The sequence below is a fragment of the Rhyacophila brunnea genome, unplaced genomic scaffold (assembly GCF_057557595.1).
Source record: "Rhyacophila brunnea isolate RB1 unplaced genomic scaffold, BYU_Rbru_1.0 scaffold_23, whole genome shotgun sequence".
NCBI lineage: Eukaryota > Metazoa > Arthropoda > Insecta > Trichoptera > Rhyacophilidae > Rhyacophila > Rhyacophila brunnea.
In genome coordinates, this window is record NW_028232893.1 from 1,066,739 (window position 1) to 1,088,834 (window position 22,096).

Consider the following 22,096-nt stretch of genomic DNA (forward strand, 5'->3'; position numbering starts at 1 on the left):
ATCAGCATGTGAAAATAGATAGTTATGAAACTAAAACGCGACCTAAATTGAGGTGCATGTCGCCTACTTTCACGGGCTGCCGCTACGGGAAAAAAGTGTGTAATGTCGTTTTTCTTGGTGCTTAAAATGTTTTGTTGTTTTTATTTAATACAACGCAATTTTTTTGTAGTACTTATTCCACTTTCAATCAATAGATTAGGACCGGTTTCGTCCGCCTAAGAGAGACATTTAAAAAAAGATGCGTTTTATTAAATAAAAACAACAATACAATGCAGTTCCACCATGAATTGACAGTTAACAAAATAAAAGAGCTTAAAATGTTGTCAGACTGATGCTCCCATCCCGTAGCACATTTTGTACCTTTAAACAAACATTGTACGTTAGCGAAATCTGCCGAAATCACCAGAACAACAATGAGGTCACCTCACGCGTACCGCACTGCATCGACACCCGCATGACTCAATGAACGTTTTTTATAATCTTCTACATGCCTACACATCTTCGACTCATGTCAAAATCGCGTGTTTTTTGTTTTTAGCGGTCGACATTTTGTATTTTCCATAAGAATGTTGTCTATTATCTATGGTCTGCAGGTTGGGTTCTGTTCAAAATATTATCTTTAGATATAAGTAATTTTAACGTACGCGTTGGTAGATGTGGGGCGGTTGGTTTTGAGGGTAACATGTCAATTGTACGTATTACATTTCATCGCAGCACAGCTCACCGTGAGCTTTCTTATCGGAAAGAGATGACCGTAAACTATATGGTCATCTCATTTTTATAGCCGATTTTGGCAAAATTCATGAATTCAAGAATGAAACCTAACCTAATGCCAGCGCTCCGTTCCGAGGTCCGGCCGAAAAGTCCGAGGACAATAAATCGTTCGATTTGTCTATGCTCTGCTACTGATCAACGAACGAATAAAAAAGCCGAGCTGTCGAAAGTTGCGATTATCGTAATGTCTTCCGATAAAATAATAATTTTGTGTTATTTATATGTAGACTTGCATAAAACAATATAGCAGTGAAAACAACACAAGTTTTACGTTTTCTTTTATGAATTTCATAAATACAAATGAAAAAATAATTGATAAATCTCTCATTTTCTAATGTATAAATTAACAAATTAATCAATGAAAATGTATAAAACAATTACAGATTTTTTTCGGTCCGAATGATTGCATATTAATGTTAAATCGAATTTGCATAGTGATCGAAGGACGAAGTCTGGCAATTCGGAGAGTAAAATATCAAACATGTTTGAAATCCAACGAGCCTGGTCTGCGGATTCAAAAGTCCGCAGATCTGGGGTGCTCCACGCGAAAAAAAAGTCCGAAAACTGTAAATCGTCTGACTTGCGTGCCAATGGAGCGCCGAGATAACCTAGATTAACCTAACCTTACCTAACAAATAATCCAGTATATCGGCTATTTTCAAAATTTGTTTACTACTGGCTTCCTGTAAACCAACATGAACCATGTTTTATTTAGACACGAATTTTAACTCAGTATACGACCCAAAGAGGTTGGCCGGTCTTTAATATGCGATCATATATTTCCGATACAACATTTCACGGTGAATGTGATACGGCGAACTGCATACTTCATACAAATTATAAATTCAAAGCGTCACGACATGATGTAAAAAATAAGTGTTATACCCTATTTAAAAAATTTATAAAACAACGTTCACTTTAACTCACCTCACGTAAGTGGAATATATCATATCTGCAGCTGTTTGATTGAACATGGTTATTGCCCTCTTAATTGGCATGTATTCTGTGAGGACCAAATGTCGTTTGTTTAACGCGTGCGTGCTACCTGTGCTCCTGTATGGCTGTGAGACATGGCATCTTACTAAGCTTCAAGAGTCTCGGCTTTTGAGCTTTGAGAATCGATGTCTCCGCAGAATCTTAGGGGTACATTGGTACGACCGCGTTACAAATATCCGAGTTCGTGAGCAGACACAACAGCCTTCGGTGATTGAAGTTATCACGAAGAGACGATTCACGTGGCTGGGACATGTATTCCGGATGCCGCCAAAGAGTGCGGCACTTCGTACCCTTGTGGCACAGCCTCAAGGGTTCCGTCGCCGTGGCCGGCCCTCCCTCACCCTGCAGCGATGCTACAAAAGCGACCTACGTGCTGCAGGTCTGACATGGCGGGAGGCGCAGGAGTTGGCGATGGACCGAGGGAAGTGGCGCCAACTTGTGCTTGCCCTATGCCCCAATGTTGGGACGTGACAGGGTGAAAGAAGAAGAAGAAGAAGAATTGGCATTACAAATTGGCAGGTTAGTTCTGCACCACAAACAACGGATGCCCCCAATTTCTAAGATAATTATCAGACACAGGGCAGTGTTTCCATTTTTTACACCACGCGTTGTTTGTGTTGTGGTTGCCATGTGCGCCAGGCCTAATAAATAGCGAAGGCGTGAATCAAAAAATTGTATGCGAAACTCTCTCACGGATATTATATTACAATAGAAGTTTATTACTATCTATGATTCATCACATAAAAAATCAACACATCTAGTAGGTGATGATCAATTGAATAAAAAAATGATTGAAAAAACTCGCATTCCGTTCATAGAAATATTGATACAAATTCCTATTGATACAACCATGAAATATCAATATGACGTATAATTTAAAATAGTATTTTCCTTGTCCCAATGCCAAGGACATTAATTTTAATTACCTAAACAATATTTTTTATTTTAGCCCAGATGATTAATGAGGGTGAGAAAGATAGAAACAAGAAGAAGAAAAGAATGAACAAGTATATCTACCTATACTAAAACTTTATACTAATGACCAGTGACGTCCCTAGACAAAATGCCGCCCCCAGGCAGTGCCAAAATGCCGCCACATTTTTTTATACAGTACTTTTTATCATCCTTTCGTGGCTCCAATATCTAAGAAACGTGTTGTATAGATACATTACAATAAGATATATACCGCTAAATCTAATTTAAATATCATCTCTGCTTCAATAGACAATATAATTTACGGCTTCAGATACTTACATTTCAAAATACACCTGACAACTTCCTAAACTAGTGAGAGGCATATTTGGATAAAATTTAAATTAGGTATGGACGCGTCATTGCTGTTCCAAGCCGTCAAAGAATAGCGGAAGTAAACTAGACATCGCGAATCCGACAAAAAAATAGTTCTGTTAAACTTTTATAGTACCCTTTGTGATTAAACCAGTGAGGTTATTTTTTTAATTGGAAATATATTTCCGATAGTTACTAAGTTTGGGTAGATATTTCTATATATACACCTAATGATTCTCCTCGATTTGCCGCCGTTTGGGCAACTGCCGCCCCCAAGCGAAGCTCAATCTGCCTACCCCCACGGGATGTCACTGCTAATGACGTATAATTAAATAATGTATTAGGAGAGACGCGCAGACGGAAAATGTTTTGGAGGGGTCTATTTTGAAAAATTATCCATAATATTTTTTAATGATTTGTAAGGTGCCCGAAGAGGGTGGGGTTAATAAAATATAGCAGGCGGCACGGACTGTGCCTATAATATTATGTATAATGGCTGAGTCACACAGCACTGCAGTTGCAGTGAGTCGACGCAGCTCTCACTTGATTCCAAATGTATCCAATTTAATCTCCAGTTGGACAAAAAAATCCAATTCGAGATTACAATATTCAAATAGGATACATTTAGAATCAAGTACGACCGGCGTTGACGCGCTGCAACTGCAGTGGTGTGTGTCTGAGCGCTAATCAGGGTCGAAAAATGAGGTGTCTGTTATAAATATTATTAATCCTATAATGGAATGAAATATTACAAGGAAAGACCACAAAAAACACCACTGGATAAGGAAGCAGATCACAATACCTACGCAATGTGCTAGGATTCACCAAAATTTAATTACTAAACAAGGAAAATGGGTTAGATAGACGTCATAAGGATCAGTCATCAAATAACAGTATCCTATAAACTTAAAAGGATACAAAAATTTAAATACAAAAGTTTTTGAAACAATATTTTTATAGCATATTACATCCTATATATATATCGATAATATACCTCGAACAGATGAAAAGCTACATCTATCTGGGACAACAAGTGTCTATAGATGGATGTATATTTGATGAAATTGTTCGCAGAGCAAAGCTAGGCCGGAGTGCTTTTGGCCGCCTGAATAATGTCTTCAAAAGTGTCCCTCCACTGTGCCTAAAGCGCAAAGTGTTCAACCTTTGTGTGCTTCCCGTGATCACATATGCGTGTGAAACATGGACCCTAAGTAAAAGAGAGATCCAGAAACTTAGAGTAGCACAACGTGGTATGGAGAGGTGCATGCTGGGCATGACGCGAAAGGACAAAAAAAGGAATGAGTGGATAAGAAAGTAGATAAGAGTTTGCGTTGTAATAGAGTTTATTAAAAGCCTTAAATGGAGATGGGCTGGACACATAGCTCGAAGAAGAGACAATCGTTGGGAAAATCTAGTCATCCAGTGGTATTCAAGAAGTACAAAACGTCCGCAAGGTAGACCTAGAGGCCGCTGAATAGATGAAATGATAAAGTTCTGCGGAAGTACGTGGCAACGCAATGCACAGGACCGAGAAAAGTTGAGGCAGCTTTAAGAGGCCTTCATCCAGCAGTGGATAGATTCAGGCTGATGGTGATGATGATGATGACATCGTATGAATAAATCAATATTGGTACCTATATAATATACTTTAGTTTAGAGGTAGTCAACCTTTTTATACCTACCGCCCACTTTTGTGTGTCTGTTAGTAGAAAAAATTTCTAACCGCCCACCGGTTCCACAGTAATTTATTTATTTATTTAAGAATACAAAACATAACAAATCTAAATTCAAGACGTACACAACATGAGATTTATATTATAAGTCACACATTACCCTCACAAGAGAGAAGAGAATATAGAAAAAGAAATATATATATAATAACAAAAAAAAAAAAAACATACTTAAGTACAATTTAATACAGAAAAATATAATTGTTGAGAACGAAAAACATACAATTTTATACAGAAAAATACAGTTTCAAAAACAAAATAAAAAGTACATCACTGAAAATGTCTGTCTTTAGGGAGCGCATTTACTAGTCTTGCACCCCTAGCTAATGGTGCCTGATAGGCTTGACACGAGGAAACGGTTCCAATCCAGAATAAATCATGGCTGCGACGACGTAGGTAATTGACAGGCGCATGGAAATTCAAATTCACTAGGACACCAGGATTGGAAATCATCCCTCGCGATAACAGGCAAAAGTGTTTCAACAGCAGAAGAGACCGACGAGATTCAAGAGAGTGAAAAGTAAGCATGCCTTGTAGAAAGGCAGTCGGAAAATAATCATCTGACGAATTATCGAAAGGAAAATAGTTAAATGTTTGTGTAATGGTGATTTATAAAGTAGGGAAGTAACTTTACTTTATAAAATAATATATAAAGCAGAGTTACAGCAAGTTAAAGCACATAATAATAATTACTCACCAAATACTTTATGCCAGACTTTCGCTAAGTTTGGCAGAATAAAAATCTTTATAAAAACACTTACTGTAGTTAAATCTATCTTTTTATTTATACTTTGCATACATATTATAAGCATGAAGTCTGATGAAATTACATTTAATTAATTTTAAGATCCTTGAGGCTGATGCTGCAAAACTAAATACTGGATATCTTGCTCAATTTTTGTGAGGAACAATTAATGAAGGTCTCCTTTTTCTGAAATATTCAGGCGGTATCTTTCTTTGGTCATAATATGATTACCAGTACTAAAGCCTGATTCCATAAGATATGATGTAGGGAAAGGGGTCAAAAAACTGAATAACATTTTCCACATATTTGGATATAATGCCGTGTCCACACTGGCAACAAGTTGCTGGCAACCTCATTAAATGATAATTATCAAAATTTGTTAGACCAAAAATTATTTTAAGCGAAATTTAATGAGGTTGCCAGCAACTTGTTGTCAATGTGGTCACGGGTTAAGACAGGCATTTTTTTTATTTCGCCATAGGTTTTCATATCCACCACTATCGAATGTATAATATTTACTTTCTTTATCATATCTGAAGTTTAGATAGATGCATGCATAGATGATATTATGTTTATGTCAGTGGCAAAGACTCCATACTTGGCGATTATTTTAAGCCTACCTTATAATGAAAAATAATTTTTAATTGCCTTTTAACGTATTTAAATAAGAGGTTCATTACAACATGTCTGCTCCTCATTCAAAAAATCCATTAGGATTTTTCTTACGTCTACTCATAACTTTACTCTACTCTAACATAGCTTATAATCAGTATCTTTATAATTTGATTTCTGGCATTATGGATCGCGAACGTCCAATTTGGATCACCTTTTCGAGCACTGCTTGTCGTATATCATGAATAACACGAACAGTGTCCATCTGTGGTGTTAATTATAGCGGGTTTATCAGCATAAACAAGAGATTTTGAATAGCCTGATAGGAATTAATTGCAAGATGTCAAATTGCACGACCTTGTAGGTCAATGGACAGATCCATATGTCGAAATTAACTTATCACTAAATTTAGATTACAGTAAGTGGACGTTGCGGTTGCCGTATTGCACGTGACGCCATCCTGTTGAAACCACATCTCGCCGGGATCAATGACATACATACATATTTAAAAAAAAAAAGAAACATTGATCAATGTCCGGTGACGATCTCCATTGACCGTAACGTGAGCTCCGACTTAATTTTTGAAGAAATAAGGTCCTGTGCTGCCACCAACGTGTAAGCCGCAACAAATGATTCATTTTTATTTAACACAATGTGACAATATACTGCTGGGTGTCGTATTTTTTGAAAGATAAATTCTTAAATCTTCTGAATTATTCGTTGAATAAAAAAAATAGTTAGGTACTTAATTAAATTATTAGCAAGTTCAAGTACGTTACAAAAAAAATCTTTGAGTGATCCGTGACGTCGGTTAGTAATTAAAGTAATTTAATACCTACTTTGATTTAAAATATAAAAGCCGATTGCCAATAGTAACGCAATTTAGAAAGCGTTTTAGAGAGTGCTGTAAGAACCATTAGTTAAAATTCGTCGCAATTAGATAAGATACCTATAGCATAGTGGTCAGTGCACGTGGGAGCGATTCTCGAGTGATGCAGGTTCGTAACCTGCTGTGTATCGTATTTTTGCTTGCAATTTAATTTAATAGTCTAATTTTGAGTTACCCGCCAGTAATGGGTACGATAAAATAGGAACACTTCCGGTTTTAGTATTTATTCAGAGTTCACAGAGATTAATCAACAATAACAGAGAATACTTGGTACAAGATATCAGTCATTTAGAGGTGTTAATAATGGCAAAAGCTTACCTACGCATCGGAAACCTGGACATTAACTCTGCGAAATGAACGAGCTCTGAACATTTTTGAAAGAAAAATTCTCCGCCGTATATATGGACCGATCAGGGACGGCACCAATTGGAGGAGAATATATAATGCTGAGCTCTACGGGCTGTACGAAGATTGCAGCGCAGTTCAATCAATTAAGATTGGGAGACTGCGATGGCTAGGTCATATACACCGTATGAGTGACAATGAACCGGCAAAAAAAGTCCAGTAGTGTCCAGTAATCCAATAGGGTGTAGAAGAAGAGGCAGGCCAAAGATTCGCTGGATGGATGGAGTTGCCAGTGACTGCCGTATTCTGGGGGTACCGAATTGGAAAGCGGCCACACTGGATAGGGACAGGTAGAGAGAGCTGTTGGAGGAGACCAAGACCCACACCGGGTTGTCGCGCCCCTGATGATGATGAATAATGGCAAAAGTTTTGAAAAGTGACAGCAGAAAGATTATAATTAGTAGTCATCTTATCTCCAACTGTGAAGAAAAAAAACGACAAAATAAGCTCATTCGGCTTTTCAACAACGTTATCGAAAGAGTTGCCACGATGACAGCTACAAAACACACTTGAAATAAAATAATTGTAATGTTGCCATATAAAATTTATCCTTAGTTATTGGGAAAAAATGTATATCATTGCGAAATTTGCGAGGGAACTCAGAAATAATGGGAACTGAAATATATAACGGGTAAGGCGATAGCAGGTAACCGACTCGAGTAAGGAAGAATCCGGGTTAAACTTGACACACGTGTCAAGAATGCGTTGTACGTCGAATACTGAAAACTGCTCTCGGTTTATGCATTTACGCTCATTTAATATTGGTGTATTTCATACACTATCGCACGTGCATAATGCGTGCTTCATTTTCGTAGGACACTCACACATTCAAAAAACCTGCATCAATATGCGGCGTATTGAATATAGCATATCGGTATTCTATTTATTATCCGTTCTATGCTTTCAATCCTGGTAATTTTTTTTCGATCATGTCCGATCATAATATGATCATATGGGCCTCCACAGAGTAATGGTTTGTATTAACAGATTTTGTTTTTTTTACGAAAATGGATGTCAGCCACTTGCTCAACCTATCAAGTCCATACCATGACTCACACACAAATTGAAAAACAATATGTGTACTTACCAGACTCAGGATTTAAACCTGGGACCAACGGGGTTATAGTCCAACGCCTTAGCGGTGCGGCCACCGTGGGCGTGTCCTGGTAATACTCTCCCAATACTTTGAAATCGCAATACGAGCGCCGCCGCCAAACCTCACGTTAAACTTTTCGGTCTCTAGTATCCTTTAAGTGATAGTAGTTTATATGTATATTTTTATTTAATATTTAAAACAAATCTAATATCCCGTTTACACGTGCATGGATGTACTGTGCACAATAAGAAAATGTATGGGGAAACATGTAAGTATTATCCTGCCGTTGGCAAGATTGCATGCATAAATCAAACAAGATTAGAAGATTCCAAATTATGATGATTTATTCCGCGCAAGTAAGATTATTTTCGATCTTTCGCCTGCGCAGTAGAGCGATCATGCCGGTAAAAAAAACGAACTACTCATTTTGAGCTCCTATTTTCAATACGACCTGTCAGATATAATGTATATTAAAGTGTAAAATGACAACCTTGCGTCTCGCTTACTCTTGAAGAATGAGATTGGAGAGACAGTCAGTACATTTACGTGTAAACAGTTATTGTCATGATAGTTTAAAATAAGCACAATTGCCGACAGTAATTCCATGCATGTGTACAGGCGCTATAAGATAAGGAAAACACTCTGACTACCGGTTCTTCAAAATTATATCTCTTGTTTGTGGTTTACGAATTATTCAAAATTATATCACTAAGGAAGTGAACATAATAATATCAAGAATGGTAAACCAAAATACCGTAATGAATGTATTTATGTCATAAATGAGTTATTTGGGGTTCAGACTTTTTAGAACAAAGATCAGTGACGTCCCTAAGCAAACTGCCGACCTTAAAAACAATTAGAATATCGTTTGCATGTTTATTTTTAATTTAATATTGTCTGAAATTTTTGAAGTTACCTATACTTCTTTTGGGGCGTTTGTGTAGAGAGTACAATTGAGAGCTACGCGCGCACACCGTTACGAAAGTGCGCGACAGTATGAAGTTAGCTGCGAATCAGTCAGCTGTAGACAAAACCAGGTTTGATAGTACAATTTATTGTTCCGTTGCCTAGGCAATGTCGGCCATTTGAAATTCCTTACGTAAGCAAACGATTAAACGTCAGAGTGACAGTTGTTACTTTAAAAATTAAAACAACGAGAAATAATTTAGTAATATAAGTTAAAATGTATAGAAATAAACCAACGGCGCTGCAATAAGCGGCCCCTTTTCTTGAGTGTTGAATTTAACAAGATAATTAAGAACTAGTCAAAGAATCTAGGTTATCACAAGTTTTGTTTTTGTTTTGTTACGCCAAAGAAGTATGACTTCTAACGCGCGTACATAAGTACACACACCGATTTTTTAAAGCTTTAAACTTTAAACATCATTTTTTTAATTGACACACACACCATTTCTGAAAATTATAGCAATTCCACTAAACTTACTCTCAAAAAATGGCGGTGTTAGGCACGTGGAGTTCTTTGGCACTGACAGCAGGGGGCTGGGCGCATCCCCAGCTGCCCGGATACCGTACAGCCCACTGGATGAACACACAGGGGTTAAAACTCAGAGTAATGATATAAAGAGAGTGACTAATGTTCGGTAAAATGAAGACGTGTTTCTTACGTATAACGCACAGTAGAACCTCAATTTTACAACGTTTTTATTAGGTCGTATTCTTGTTTGTTCGGTGGTTGTTTATCCAGTACAAATCTTGCAAACGATTTTTAACTAATTTTCCGACTAGCTAGACATTTGAAACTTTTAGAATATACCAGAACACGATGCCAATGCATTATTTTAATACTTTTAGCCATCTGTAAGTAAAATTGAATTCATTTTCAGTTAATTCCTTTTTGTATGAAAAGTTATTTCGGAAGAAATCCGTAATTCAATCCACTATTATTGGTTGCTAGGTGAATGGTCCTAGCAACAAAATTATTAATATATACGTGCGTTACTATGGAAATCAATAATATGAAATGTCAAAATGGCATTTCAGTATTCTATATTTATTCAGTATTTCTATCAAGTACAAACTTTTTTGATCGTTTAAGCTAGTCAAGTCAAGTTTATATGATTCACAAGAAAATTTAATATATAAAAAGTTCTTTTTATCTTGTAATTATTATTATTATTATTAACTTAACTATGAAACGTTATACCATCATGTTGCTTCTCAGTACGGCTACCAAATTTAAACACAATAGTTAAACTAAATAACTAAAAATAATTACCACTAACTTTATATTTAACACAAAAACAGTAAATTTAAACAACACGTAGTCGCAGTTTTTAATTGAATGTAGTCATTCAAAACAATATTTACCAGCGACGTTTAGAAAATATATTTAATTCAGCCGTAGAAATTCTATCTTACTCTAACGCATATTGCGGCGGTATCAGCGTGCTGAATGCTTTCTCATTCGATCTGTTTTTGTTCAGGCCTGGGCTTAAAATATGATCTAAAACTTCACAAAAGAATGTAAGAAAGATTTATTTCGTGACAAAGTTTAATTTTTTTCGGTAGGTTGCAAATTATTGCAATTTAGGCACATCGATATCGTAATACATACTTTGGGGGGGGGGGGGGGGCGGTTTATAAAATATGCAAAAATAAACATTACCATGAAAGAGTCAAACAGGACCCTGAGTTATACTGACCATTGTTATAGCAAATGAGGCTTTTCGGGACACAACGTTTTTATATTTCTAGCTTGAATTATTTGTTTTAACGTGAGATTTTTTTTCCGTTGTATTCTATGTCGAAATAAGAACCAAATGGCAGTTTGTTTCAGCCGGTAAACTCTTAAATGTAATAAATATAGGCAAAATAAAATTGGACTTAGCGCTACTTGTACTTCACTTTTTAATTTATTCAGCATAAGGCACATATTTCCGTGCCACTGTTATAAGTTTACCAGATGTTATAGCATGGGAGACGCCCTTTTCAATATTGAACGTTCCCTTATTGGTTGACATAAACACGTGCGAAATCAACCAAGCTTTAAATAATATGAAAAACGGACTTGGCGCTTTTTGTAATAAATCGAGACTTAAAACATTTTTTTTCGTAGGGTTATGTCGTGTTTTGGAATTTATAGATCAATACATATTGTGTAAAATTATACAAAGAATACGTGCGAATTTTTTTTCTCGTTTTTGACCAAATATGGACGTATCGCTTTTTGGAATAAGACACTTCAAATGCCGTCTACCAGTAACTAGGCAAACAAATGAGAATTTAGAAGTCACCATCCTCTACATCAGTGCTCCGCAACCTTTTCTCACCCACGGCACACTAAAGGTTTTCCCAGAATTCCGCGGCACACCATAAGTTAAACAACTTATACACCAAAACATGGACCCCAGGCCAGAATGTTCGGCGCCCCCCTACCTATCGCTAAGGTTAAAGACAGTGTGATACTTTAAAATAGCGTTTTTCAAATGGTTTTCGAGGTAAAATTAATCGTATTGATTCTATGTTTAGCGACTTTTTGTTTTTACTAATACATCTACTTGAATTATGGTTAGTTGTTGGGTTAACAATAATTATTTGTCGAGTATTGACACAATAATAATAAATTGTATCTCACAATCGTATGTGTTAAAATATAAATGCCAGCGAAGTATTGTATAATGTACAAAATTATTTGTGTTTTTTTTTTGAACCAATGCTCCGCGGCACACTGGTTGCGGAGCACTGCTCTACATAAAAGTAATCCATTGCCAATACTATTCCTAGTTACACCTAATTAGGGATTGCAATACCGAATGAATATATCAATACCGGTATTTCGGTATTTATTATTGAATACCGGTATTAACACAGTTATTTGTCAAAACATCTATGGAAAAAAGAAGTATCTACCAATAAATAGATACTATTTAAAACACTTTTATGACAACCTAAAGTAGACCTACCTACATTCAATTTATTATGATGACCTTTATAAATATGTATGCATCAATCATAGTTAGGGATTGCAATACCGAATTAATGTATCAATACCGGTATTTCGTTATTTCTAATTGAATATCGGTATTAACACCGTTATTTGTCAAAACATATTATAGAAAAAAAGAAGTACCTATCAATAAATACTATTTAAAACACTTTTATAGCAACCTAAAGTAGATACTTACCTACATTAAATTTATTATGTTGACCTTTATAAATATGTATAGGTGCATCGATCATAATATTTGAGAACTGCTCATTTTTACAAATAATATAATAATAATAATAATAAATACATAATATACCTAAATCTGGTTACAGGAAAATCTCTCTCAAATTAAATGTTTGTTGGATGTAACTGTGTTGGATCAATAGAATCATAGACTAATTGGAAATATTTGCAAAGAATATTTACTTTTTCGAAATATGTTAATTTATCGCGACAAGTCTCCCCGTATATATTTTTAGAATGATTAATAATAACCATGTCCTTGGTTTTTCGTACAAGGTAGTAAGTACTACAAGATAGTAATTTTGAACAATCACAAACACCCAGGCTATGAGAAAAATCACATAAATATTGTGTCGTCACCGGAAATCGAACCCAGAACTCTCGGGTAGAAGGCCAGCACCTTACGCACTGCACCACGGGAGCCGCCAGGTTAGGTTAGGTTAAATAGATTTAATAAATAATAATATAGTTGTATGTAAGTAAGATGACATTAAATTAATTTTTGAAAAATATAAACGTGCATGTTTTCTTAAGAGCATACATAAGTGAAACGGCCAATAATTTTCAACTGTATGTAGAACGAAATTACGGCCGCGTTGTAATTCGGAGAGCGATAGTCGAGGCGTCTGCACATCGATTCGTTTTGTTATGGCGTCGGATGAAAATATTCTTAAATCGTGTAAAAAACTTTACGTATGTACTAATGTATATGTAAACATGTCAATGAATATACTATTATTATTACGAATATAATAATAAACATAACATAAAAGGACGCATGTTGAACTTTTATGACAAATTCTATTTCGTTCGGCTTCCGTCATTTGCACCCGCGACCCGCATTCCGCGCATCGCCTAGTCACGATCTTTTTAGACCATGCCTCAGCTGAGGTATAGCCTTAATACCGAAAACACCGGTATTTTGGATTTTTTAAACCGGTATTTTGGCATCGATAAATAATTGAATACCGGTTTTGAAATACCGGTATTGCAATCCCTACACCTAGTAAGACACAATCAGTTTTTTTGGTAATTGTGCCACAGAGGTGGACACGAGCTTTTATATATATTTTTTTTACGAAAACAGTTTATTCCATGAAGACATAGTTATAATAAATACCTTTTTCTGTCGGCGCATCGGCTTTTCGATCCAATAATCGTTAATTGAAAATTTGAAATTTTCATACATTTTGATACACCATTATCACAAACTAAGAATTTATGAGGTAATATTAGGTTGGGGCAATGACATTAATATGGACGAAAACTATGGAAAAAAAATGACACTCACTTTTTTGTCGGGTCTGCCGAACGGCATAATCTGTTCTAACGCCATTACAATAAAGGTGATATTGCTATAAATTCCCGATACTTTTTGTCGGGTCTGCCGAATGGTTCGGTTCGAACGGGTTTGCTCAAATGAACATTGACACTAGAAACACTGTTCTAACGCCATTACAATAAAGGTCATATTGCTAAAAATTCCCGATGCGTGATATCGCATAATGGAAATTGCGTGACGTCTACATATACATGTGCGAATATCGCTATGCGCGAATTTACTTGCTAGCTACTGTATTGAGTGCGTTGTCCATTAATGATGTCATTGGGTTGGGGTAGGTTAGGTTAGGTTTGGTTTGGTCTAAAAAGAAAGTTGTAAAATCCCATGTCCACCTCTGCGGCACATTTACCTTTTTTTTTTTTTAAATATTATAAAATAAAAAGTAGATATGACGATAATCCAACAATTATAACATACCGATGGTAATCTGGATTTGATTGTCATAGCTAACTTCAGAGTGATTGTAGTTCCTAATGGTGGCGCCGGCAACTCGATAATCCCATAAGTGTCCACCCCGTCAAACTCATATCTGAAGACACTCGGGCACGGAGACGAGGCATATTCTTGCCCTGCCGTATTCACCAAGAGCAACAGGACTGTCGATAGCACTTTGCACTTTTTAGAAAACATTATGTATTATAGGATTCACACAATTAATTATCACTTTTTTTATGTCTGTTTACAAAAAGTTACATAGTTTATTATTATTCGTCAAACCGAATACAAATGCCAACACACATATGTTCCAACCATTGTAACAGAGTCTAATTTGAAAAATAGTTGAGATGCTGTGGGAAAAACGAGACATGTCATATACTAAATAAAAAAATTGAGCAGTAATTTACACATCACTCCGTACCAGTTTATACAATCGACTGTAGAAAGGAAAAATAACGTAATCCACACAAATCAAATTTTAATTTTACAGGAGGCACAAAAACGTTTTTGCTATGGTTTTCGGTCAAAGTTAAAATACAATAATTACAAGATAAAAAGAACTTTTTATATACTTACAACGTTTTAAAATTTTCTGTTGAATCATATAAACTTGACTTGACTAGCTTAAACGATCAAAAAAATTTGTACTTGTTGGAAATAATACTGAATAAACCAATGACATTAATATGGACGAATCATCTGGAAAAGAAAATGACACTCACTTTATTGTCGGGTCTGCCGAATGGCATAATCTGTTCTAACGCCATTACAATAAAGGTGATATTGCTTTAAATTCCTGATGCTCTTTGTTGGGTCTGCCGAATGATTCGGTTCGAGCGGGTACGCTCAAATGAACATTGACCTTAGAACCACTGCTCTAACGCCATTACAATAAAGGTCATATTGCTATAAATTCCCGATGCGTGATATCGCATAATGGAAATTGCGTGACGTCTACCTATACATGCGAATTTACTTGCTAGGTACTGTATCGAGTGCGTCGTCCATTAATAATGTCATTGGAATAAACATAGAATACTGAAATGTTATTTTGACATTTCATATTGATTGCCATAGTAACGCACCTATATATTATTAATAATTTAGTTGCTAGGACCCCAAAACTCTAGCAACCAATAATAGTGTTTTATTTTTTACGGATTTCTTCCTTAATAACTTTTCATACAAAACAGAATAAACTGAAAATGAATTCAATTCTACTTAAAGATGGCTAAAAGTATTATAAGAATGCATTGGCATCTTGTTCTGATACATTCTAAAAGTTTCAAATGTCTAGCTAGTCGGGAAGTTAGATAAAATTGGATTGCAAGATTTGTACTGGATAAACAACCACCGGACAAACAAGAATACGACCTAATAAAAACGTTGTAAAATAGAAGTGGATGATAGTTATTAATTTGATTTTTATATTTCTAATCTGATATTAATTATTAAGTTAATTAAAGAAAAATCAACAAAAATTATGGTTAAGTCGTTTTTTCCACTCACTTCCTTTTAAAAAAATGCGAGTTAATTTTATATAATAAATCGGCATTTGCAGCTTACGTCCATTGGACACAACGTGTACAACGTTATTACCCAATAAAACCTATTTTAAATTCCATCAAGTACCTTCAGTCGATAATATAAATATTAAAACCTATTTTGAGAAAACTAAGGGTTTCATCCTTTTTCCTTTCTACAGTCGAATGGATTATATCGAACATTATTATAAACAATTAAACCGTTGTTGTATATGTATGAACTGTCATTGCCTGTCATTGTTCTATAGAGTGATCATACTGACGCGTCTGTCGTGTTCACACAGCGAATGGTTTAATTTGAATAGATAAGTTACATGATAAATAATACACTAGCATTAACATACCTACAAATGTAATGCATAGATCAATGCTACATATTTTTTGGAAATCGATATTATCACCGGTTTTTGTGTGAAGGACTAGTCTGACTTTGACAGTGCTGATGAATAACAGGAATTTATATATTATTTATAATATTAACACTGATAGTTAACATATTTGATTTGAGATTTTTTTATAATTATATTTGAAACGAGAAAGGGCGAGTCAATATGTCAAGCAATCTGGGATCTGATTTTGACAGCTGCTCGTTGCTTGTGCAAAAAGTTATGCTCAGGCTTTATTAATAAAAAGTCGAGTGAATGCGGATTGGTATCCAGATGGGGGTCGTATTTTTTTTCAAAAAGATTTTTCTAGTAGGTATACCTATATTTGAGGTATTTTCAAATTATGAATGTAAGTTAAATAAAGAATTTTACATTCTTAAATCTATATTGTAACTGTTTCGTATGAAGAAATTTAACTATTTTATTTCCAAATCAACAAAGTAAGGCCGACTATGCAAAGGCCATGGCACTGATTTGCAAAATGTAGTGTCAATTAGTAGTAGTAGTAGGTATACTAACGTCCTATTTTTAATAAAGTAAGATTGTCTATTGCATATTTCGTTAGAATTATTAATATTTGAAGGATACACGGTTTTTGAGATTTAAATGCCAAATCGTTTCAAGAGGAAGTGCTCAAGAATGGTATCATTAAAACTACTAAAATCTATTTAATTGCTTCATAAATGAAGGGAGAATAAAGTGTAGTCAAGGCAGTGTTGCCAACAGTACTATAACTATAGTATTTGTACTATAATTTTGGTCCGCGTACTATGTACGATATAAAACAGGTATAGTACGCCCAAAATACTATAATTTTGAATATCTGAAAAAATATGTAAAACTTACTATAATTTCGATATTTTCGTTTGATAAATTGGTGCAAAGTACTATAATTTCGCGATATAAAAAGATTTGGAGAACTTGGGAAAAAAATGCTCAAAAAACGTAAAAAAAATCTGGTTTAAAATGAAATTGCTTGAATTCTTCGGAAAGCATTTTTGGTTGGAAGAGGTACCTAAATAAAAAGGGGTCTCAGAGTTTCTCAAATTCTCCGTATTCCGTATACATTTTTAACAGTTGACAACACGTACTATATTTTTTCCCCAAATACTATAATTTTGGAGGCTCCATTCTATAATTACACTTTGAAAATATGGCAACACTGAGTCAAGGCATTCAAGTCATTGTGTATAAAACTGCACAAAAACGAAGGATGTGTTTCTTTACTTTGATTCACTTTTATTGTATTAAAATAAATGATAAATCAATACATAAATACTTTTAGTTATTATGAAACCCATTTTCCAAGCAATAATTACGATTTCATTCTTATTTTGCTCTCCTACACAATTATCATTTTGTCGATGAGTCTGTTTTTGCCGTGTATTCTTCAATTCATTTCAATATGCAACAATCATCATTGTCTACAAATAGTTTACCATATTGCATTGAAAGTATGAACAATAACTAGCACTATGATCGAAATTTTCAATTTCGTATCACGGCCTGACTATAGTGGGTTATGGGACAGACTGTATAAAATATCGATATAATCTTGATATCAACCGTAGGTATATTGTATTTTCAGTGGCTGTTTTTCGTGAAGCAGATGTGGTCGCTTTGTCAGAAAATATAAAAATACTACTTCTCCATCCCTTTATTAACATTCAAATGAGGCCTATAAACTCGCGTTCGTATATTTTTAATGTCTGGTTTTCAGACACTAACAAAAATAATACGCGTGAAGAAATGTCATAATTTGAAATAGTAATAGTGCCGCAGATGACTGCCTGATCTTTTAAAACTTTCTTTTTAGACCAAACCCAACCTAACCTAACTTAACCTAACCTAAACTAACCTAACCTAACCTAACCAAACCTAACATAACCTGGTGGGTCTCGTGGTGCAGTGCGTAAGGCGCTAAGAGAGCTCTGGGTTCGTCTCGGTGAGGACAAAATATTTATGTGCTTTTCTCAAAGCCTAGGTGTTTGTGATTGTTTGAAATTATTAACAACCACCTTGTCCAAAAAAGCAAGGACATGGTTAACAATAATTCAAAACAAAAACCTAACCTAACCTAACTTAACCTAACCTCACCTCACCTCACCTATCCTAATCTAACATAACCTAAACAAACCTAACATAATCTGGTGGCTCTCGTGGTACAGTGTGTAAGGCACTGGCCTTCCACCCGATAGCCTTGGGTTCGACCCGGTGAGGACACAATATTTATGTATTTTTCTCAAAGCCTGGGTGTTTGTGATTGTTCAAAATTACTAACAACCACCTTGTGCGAAAAAGCAAGGACATGGTTAACAATAATTCAAAACAAAAACCTAACCTAACCTAACCTAACTTAACCTAACCTAACCTCACCTAACCTAATCTTAACCTAACCAAACCTAACATAACCTGGTGGCTCTCGTGGTGCAGTGTGTAAGGCACTGGCCTTCCACCCAAGAGCTCTGGGTTCGGTCCCGGTGAGGACACAATATTTATGTGTTTTTCTCAAAGCCTGGTTGTTTGTGATTGTTCAAAATTTCTAACAACCACCTTGTGCGAAAAAAGCAAGGACATGGTTAACAATTATTCAAAACAAAAACCTAACCTAATCTAACCTAACCTAACTTTAGTGTGTGATAATAATGCATCGAAATTATGAACATCGAAAAGCATCTCCGCCGACAGAAAAAGGTATTTAATATAATTGTCTACATGGGATAAACTGTTTCTGCCAAAAACAATTATAAATGGTCATGTTTGCAGTACTATAACCAAAAATAGTTTGAGACCAAAACCGCATTTACAGAATGCCAAAAACAGTTATGTAGAATTATTCACAATCACATATTTTTCGCATTGAAGTCGATTTACTCGACTCGATCACCGATGCACTTGTATTAGTTTAATCTTAAGCAGTCAATACCTCGTTATATCGTATTAATTAAATTGTAAAATACTCCTAGGTATGTTTTTGTTTAAATTCAATTTACCGAAAATAAAATTTATTTTTAAATAATGTCATGTTGCAATACCCGTTTCTAGTAATTATCATAATATGTACTTTTAAAATCATTACTTATATGAAAAACGATTCTGAAAATGCGTCTTATTACTTAAATCACAGTATAAAAATCGACATCAAAACATCTTAGTGAAATCAACTTCTTCTTTATTATTGGATTTAAGCAAATAAAGCCATTTTATAATTATTATGTATTTTAAAAACAATGTTAAATGAATGCTAGACACAAATTTTATTACATATTATACAAGAATTAGTGACATTTTATAAAATGTTTATATGTTGTGATTGTAATTATTTATAAATTCACTGTCTTTTGTAAAATTTATTACATTTCACCTGTTTCTACTATTAGATTAAAAGTTATTTTACGGAAATGTTGTAAAAAATTTATTATTATGTATAATTAATATAACTCGCACGAGGACACGTCGAGAGTGTGCTATATGTCAATCGATACTGAAGCAAAATAAACGAATTAAAAAAAATATTGTCGTTTTTTTGTAAGTATTTCGGAATGCTGTGCCTCGTCATACGATGAGGAAAATGGCAGAAATTGACGGCTTCGCCAAAAACAAGTTATGACAAGCGTTATCTACATACAATTTTATTCTGTCTTATTAAAATCGGCAGATGACTGATAACTTGTAATGGAGTTGAGTGCTAACAAAACCCTTTGATGACACACTGGCCTCATAATTTTGCAATGATCTAGGGCAGACAATCATGTTATTATCATTGAAGGCAGGCATGTCCAACGGCTGCCTTCGTAGTCCAGTGCGTAAAGTACTGGCGTTTTATTCGGGGGCTCCGGGTTAGGGTCTAGGACGATTCGGCACCGGGACAACTGGACACCACGCAATCGAATGAAATTCAAAAAGAAATACACATTCGTTGATTATAAGTACTTTAAAAAAATATTTAATATTATTATTTAATACTTCCTGAGAATTTAAATATGCACACGTAAATAATGATTTAATTGTGCATATGTTTAAATTCCAACGAGAAGAGAGTTATTTTATTTATATATAAAGCCTCAGGCATGATAATTCTAAATCCATAATAAAAACACTATGTTTAGATCAAAATGAATTAAAACTACTAAGTAGTTGATAAAAACTGATTAAAATTCCTCGTCTACTTTCTGTATAAAATCGTAATGAACGTATATTTATTTCATTCGACAGTGCGGCGGCCAATTGTTCTGGCGCCCAGTTCTCCTATTCCCTCCGGGTTGAGATTATCTAAACCGTAGCCTCCCTATATAGCTGGTACCTAATCCCATCACTATTTTTTCACCATCACCACTAACGAAGATATGCCTGGTGTCAATATATATAAAATACGGTATAAGTAGATCTTATCATGCTTTGAAAAATGTTCCTACATGCTTTCATGCTTGCTTTATCATGCTTTGAAAATTGTTGAAAAAATTTAATGAATTACAATATAAAATATAAGCGTTTAATTTAATTAAAACCATCTTCTCAGTGCGGAAAAAATAGAATGTATAATATACCTTTATAATTTTAAAACATTTCTGGGAAATACAATATAACCACTAAAAAAATACGTCAACAGCAGGATATGAACCTGCGACCCCTGTATTTGCGCCCATATGCACTAACCACTAAGCCATACGTGTCCTATCTAATTACGACGAAGGTGTATATTTCTAGTTGTTATATATTTCTCAGAAATCTTTCAAAATTATGTTGGTTCAATAAAATAATATTACATTCCTAAATATTTTTAATTATTTGTTAAATAAAAAAATAGCAGTATTAGGAAGCAGTGGCGGGAGATGGAGGAAAGCTGTTAAGATCAGACATAAATAGTGCACACTAAACTCTGTCAGTTAATACGTATTTGTTTTCAATGAACTAAGACAACAAATTGCAGATGGTGCTGGTTAGTTTTTAAAATATTAAATTAAAAATATGAAAAACTACCCTCGATAGCCGCCGATAGCAGTCTTATTTATAGAATAGATGCTCTGGGATACACTTTGTGAAGCCCTGATCTAAATGAAGTTTCTTCAATAGGTTACATTTTGACGCGTCCTTCCAACATAAAAATGTTATCTACCCCTAATCTAATATTTAATTAATTTCAATGTGTCGATGAATGTCGATTATTAGGCCCGTTTCAGACGGGAAACCGGTGTCGCGCTCGATAGAATATAGGAGGCCTTTGCATTATGTTTATGAACGCCCCAGAGCTAATGAGTCAACGCGTGTCTGGTATACTTTTACGTCAGCCACTACATTCTCAAGCCGCCGATACACTTGTTTTTATTAGCGCAGCCAGCTTTATGGTCTAATTTATAGCGAAATTATGTGTTGACTCATTAGCTCTGGGGCGTTCATAAATATAATACAACGGCCCCTTTATTCGAATACAAAGGCATCCTATATTGTATCGAGCGCGATACCGGTGTCCCGTCTGAAACGGGCCTTATCAAATTCTTAATTTGTCTGGTTCTTTCATTTATATTTAAATACATGCACGTGCCGTTATTAAAATTCCGCATTTTTTTTAAGCTTGAAAAACACGTTTAACGAATGTATTATTTGCCAAATCCTGTACCTATGTCATTTGGATGTATTTAAATATTTTATTTACATATATA

The 22,096-nt window shown here is 34.9% G+C and overlaps 1 protein-coding gene across 1 annotated transcript in view; it reads right to left on the minus strand.

The window, feature by feature from the left end:
- LOC147069318 (serine protease gd-like) overlaps window positions 1-19,550 on the minus strand; it is a 32,948-nt gene extending 13,398 nt beyond the window's left edge. Inside the window, exons 1-2 of the mRNA XM_085950469.1 lie at window positions 19,516-19,550; window positions 14,486-14,856 (exon numbers count right to left, since the gene is read on the minus strand). Coding sequence (XP_085806595.1) covers window positions 14,486-14,698 — 213 coding nt within the window. The 5' untranslated portion in view covers window positions 14,699-14,856; window positions 19,516-19,550. The remainder of the gene's footprint in view (window positions 1-14,485; window positions 14,857-19,515) is intronic.
- Window positions 19,551-22,096: the final 2,546 nt, after the last annotated feature.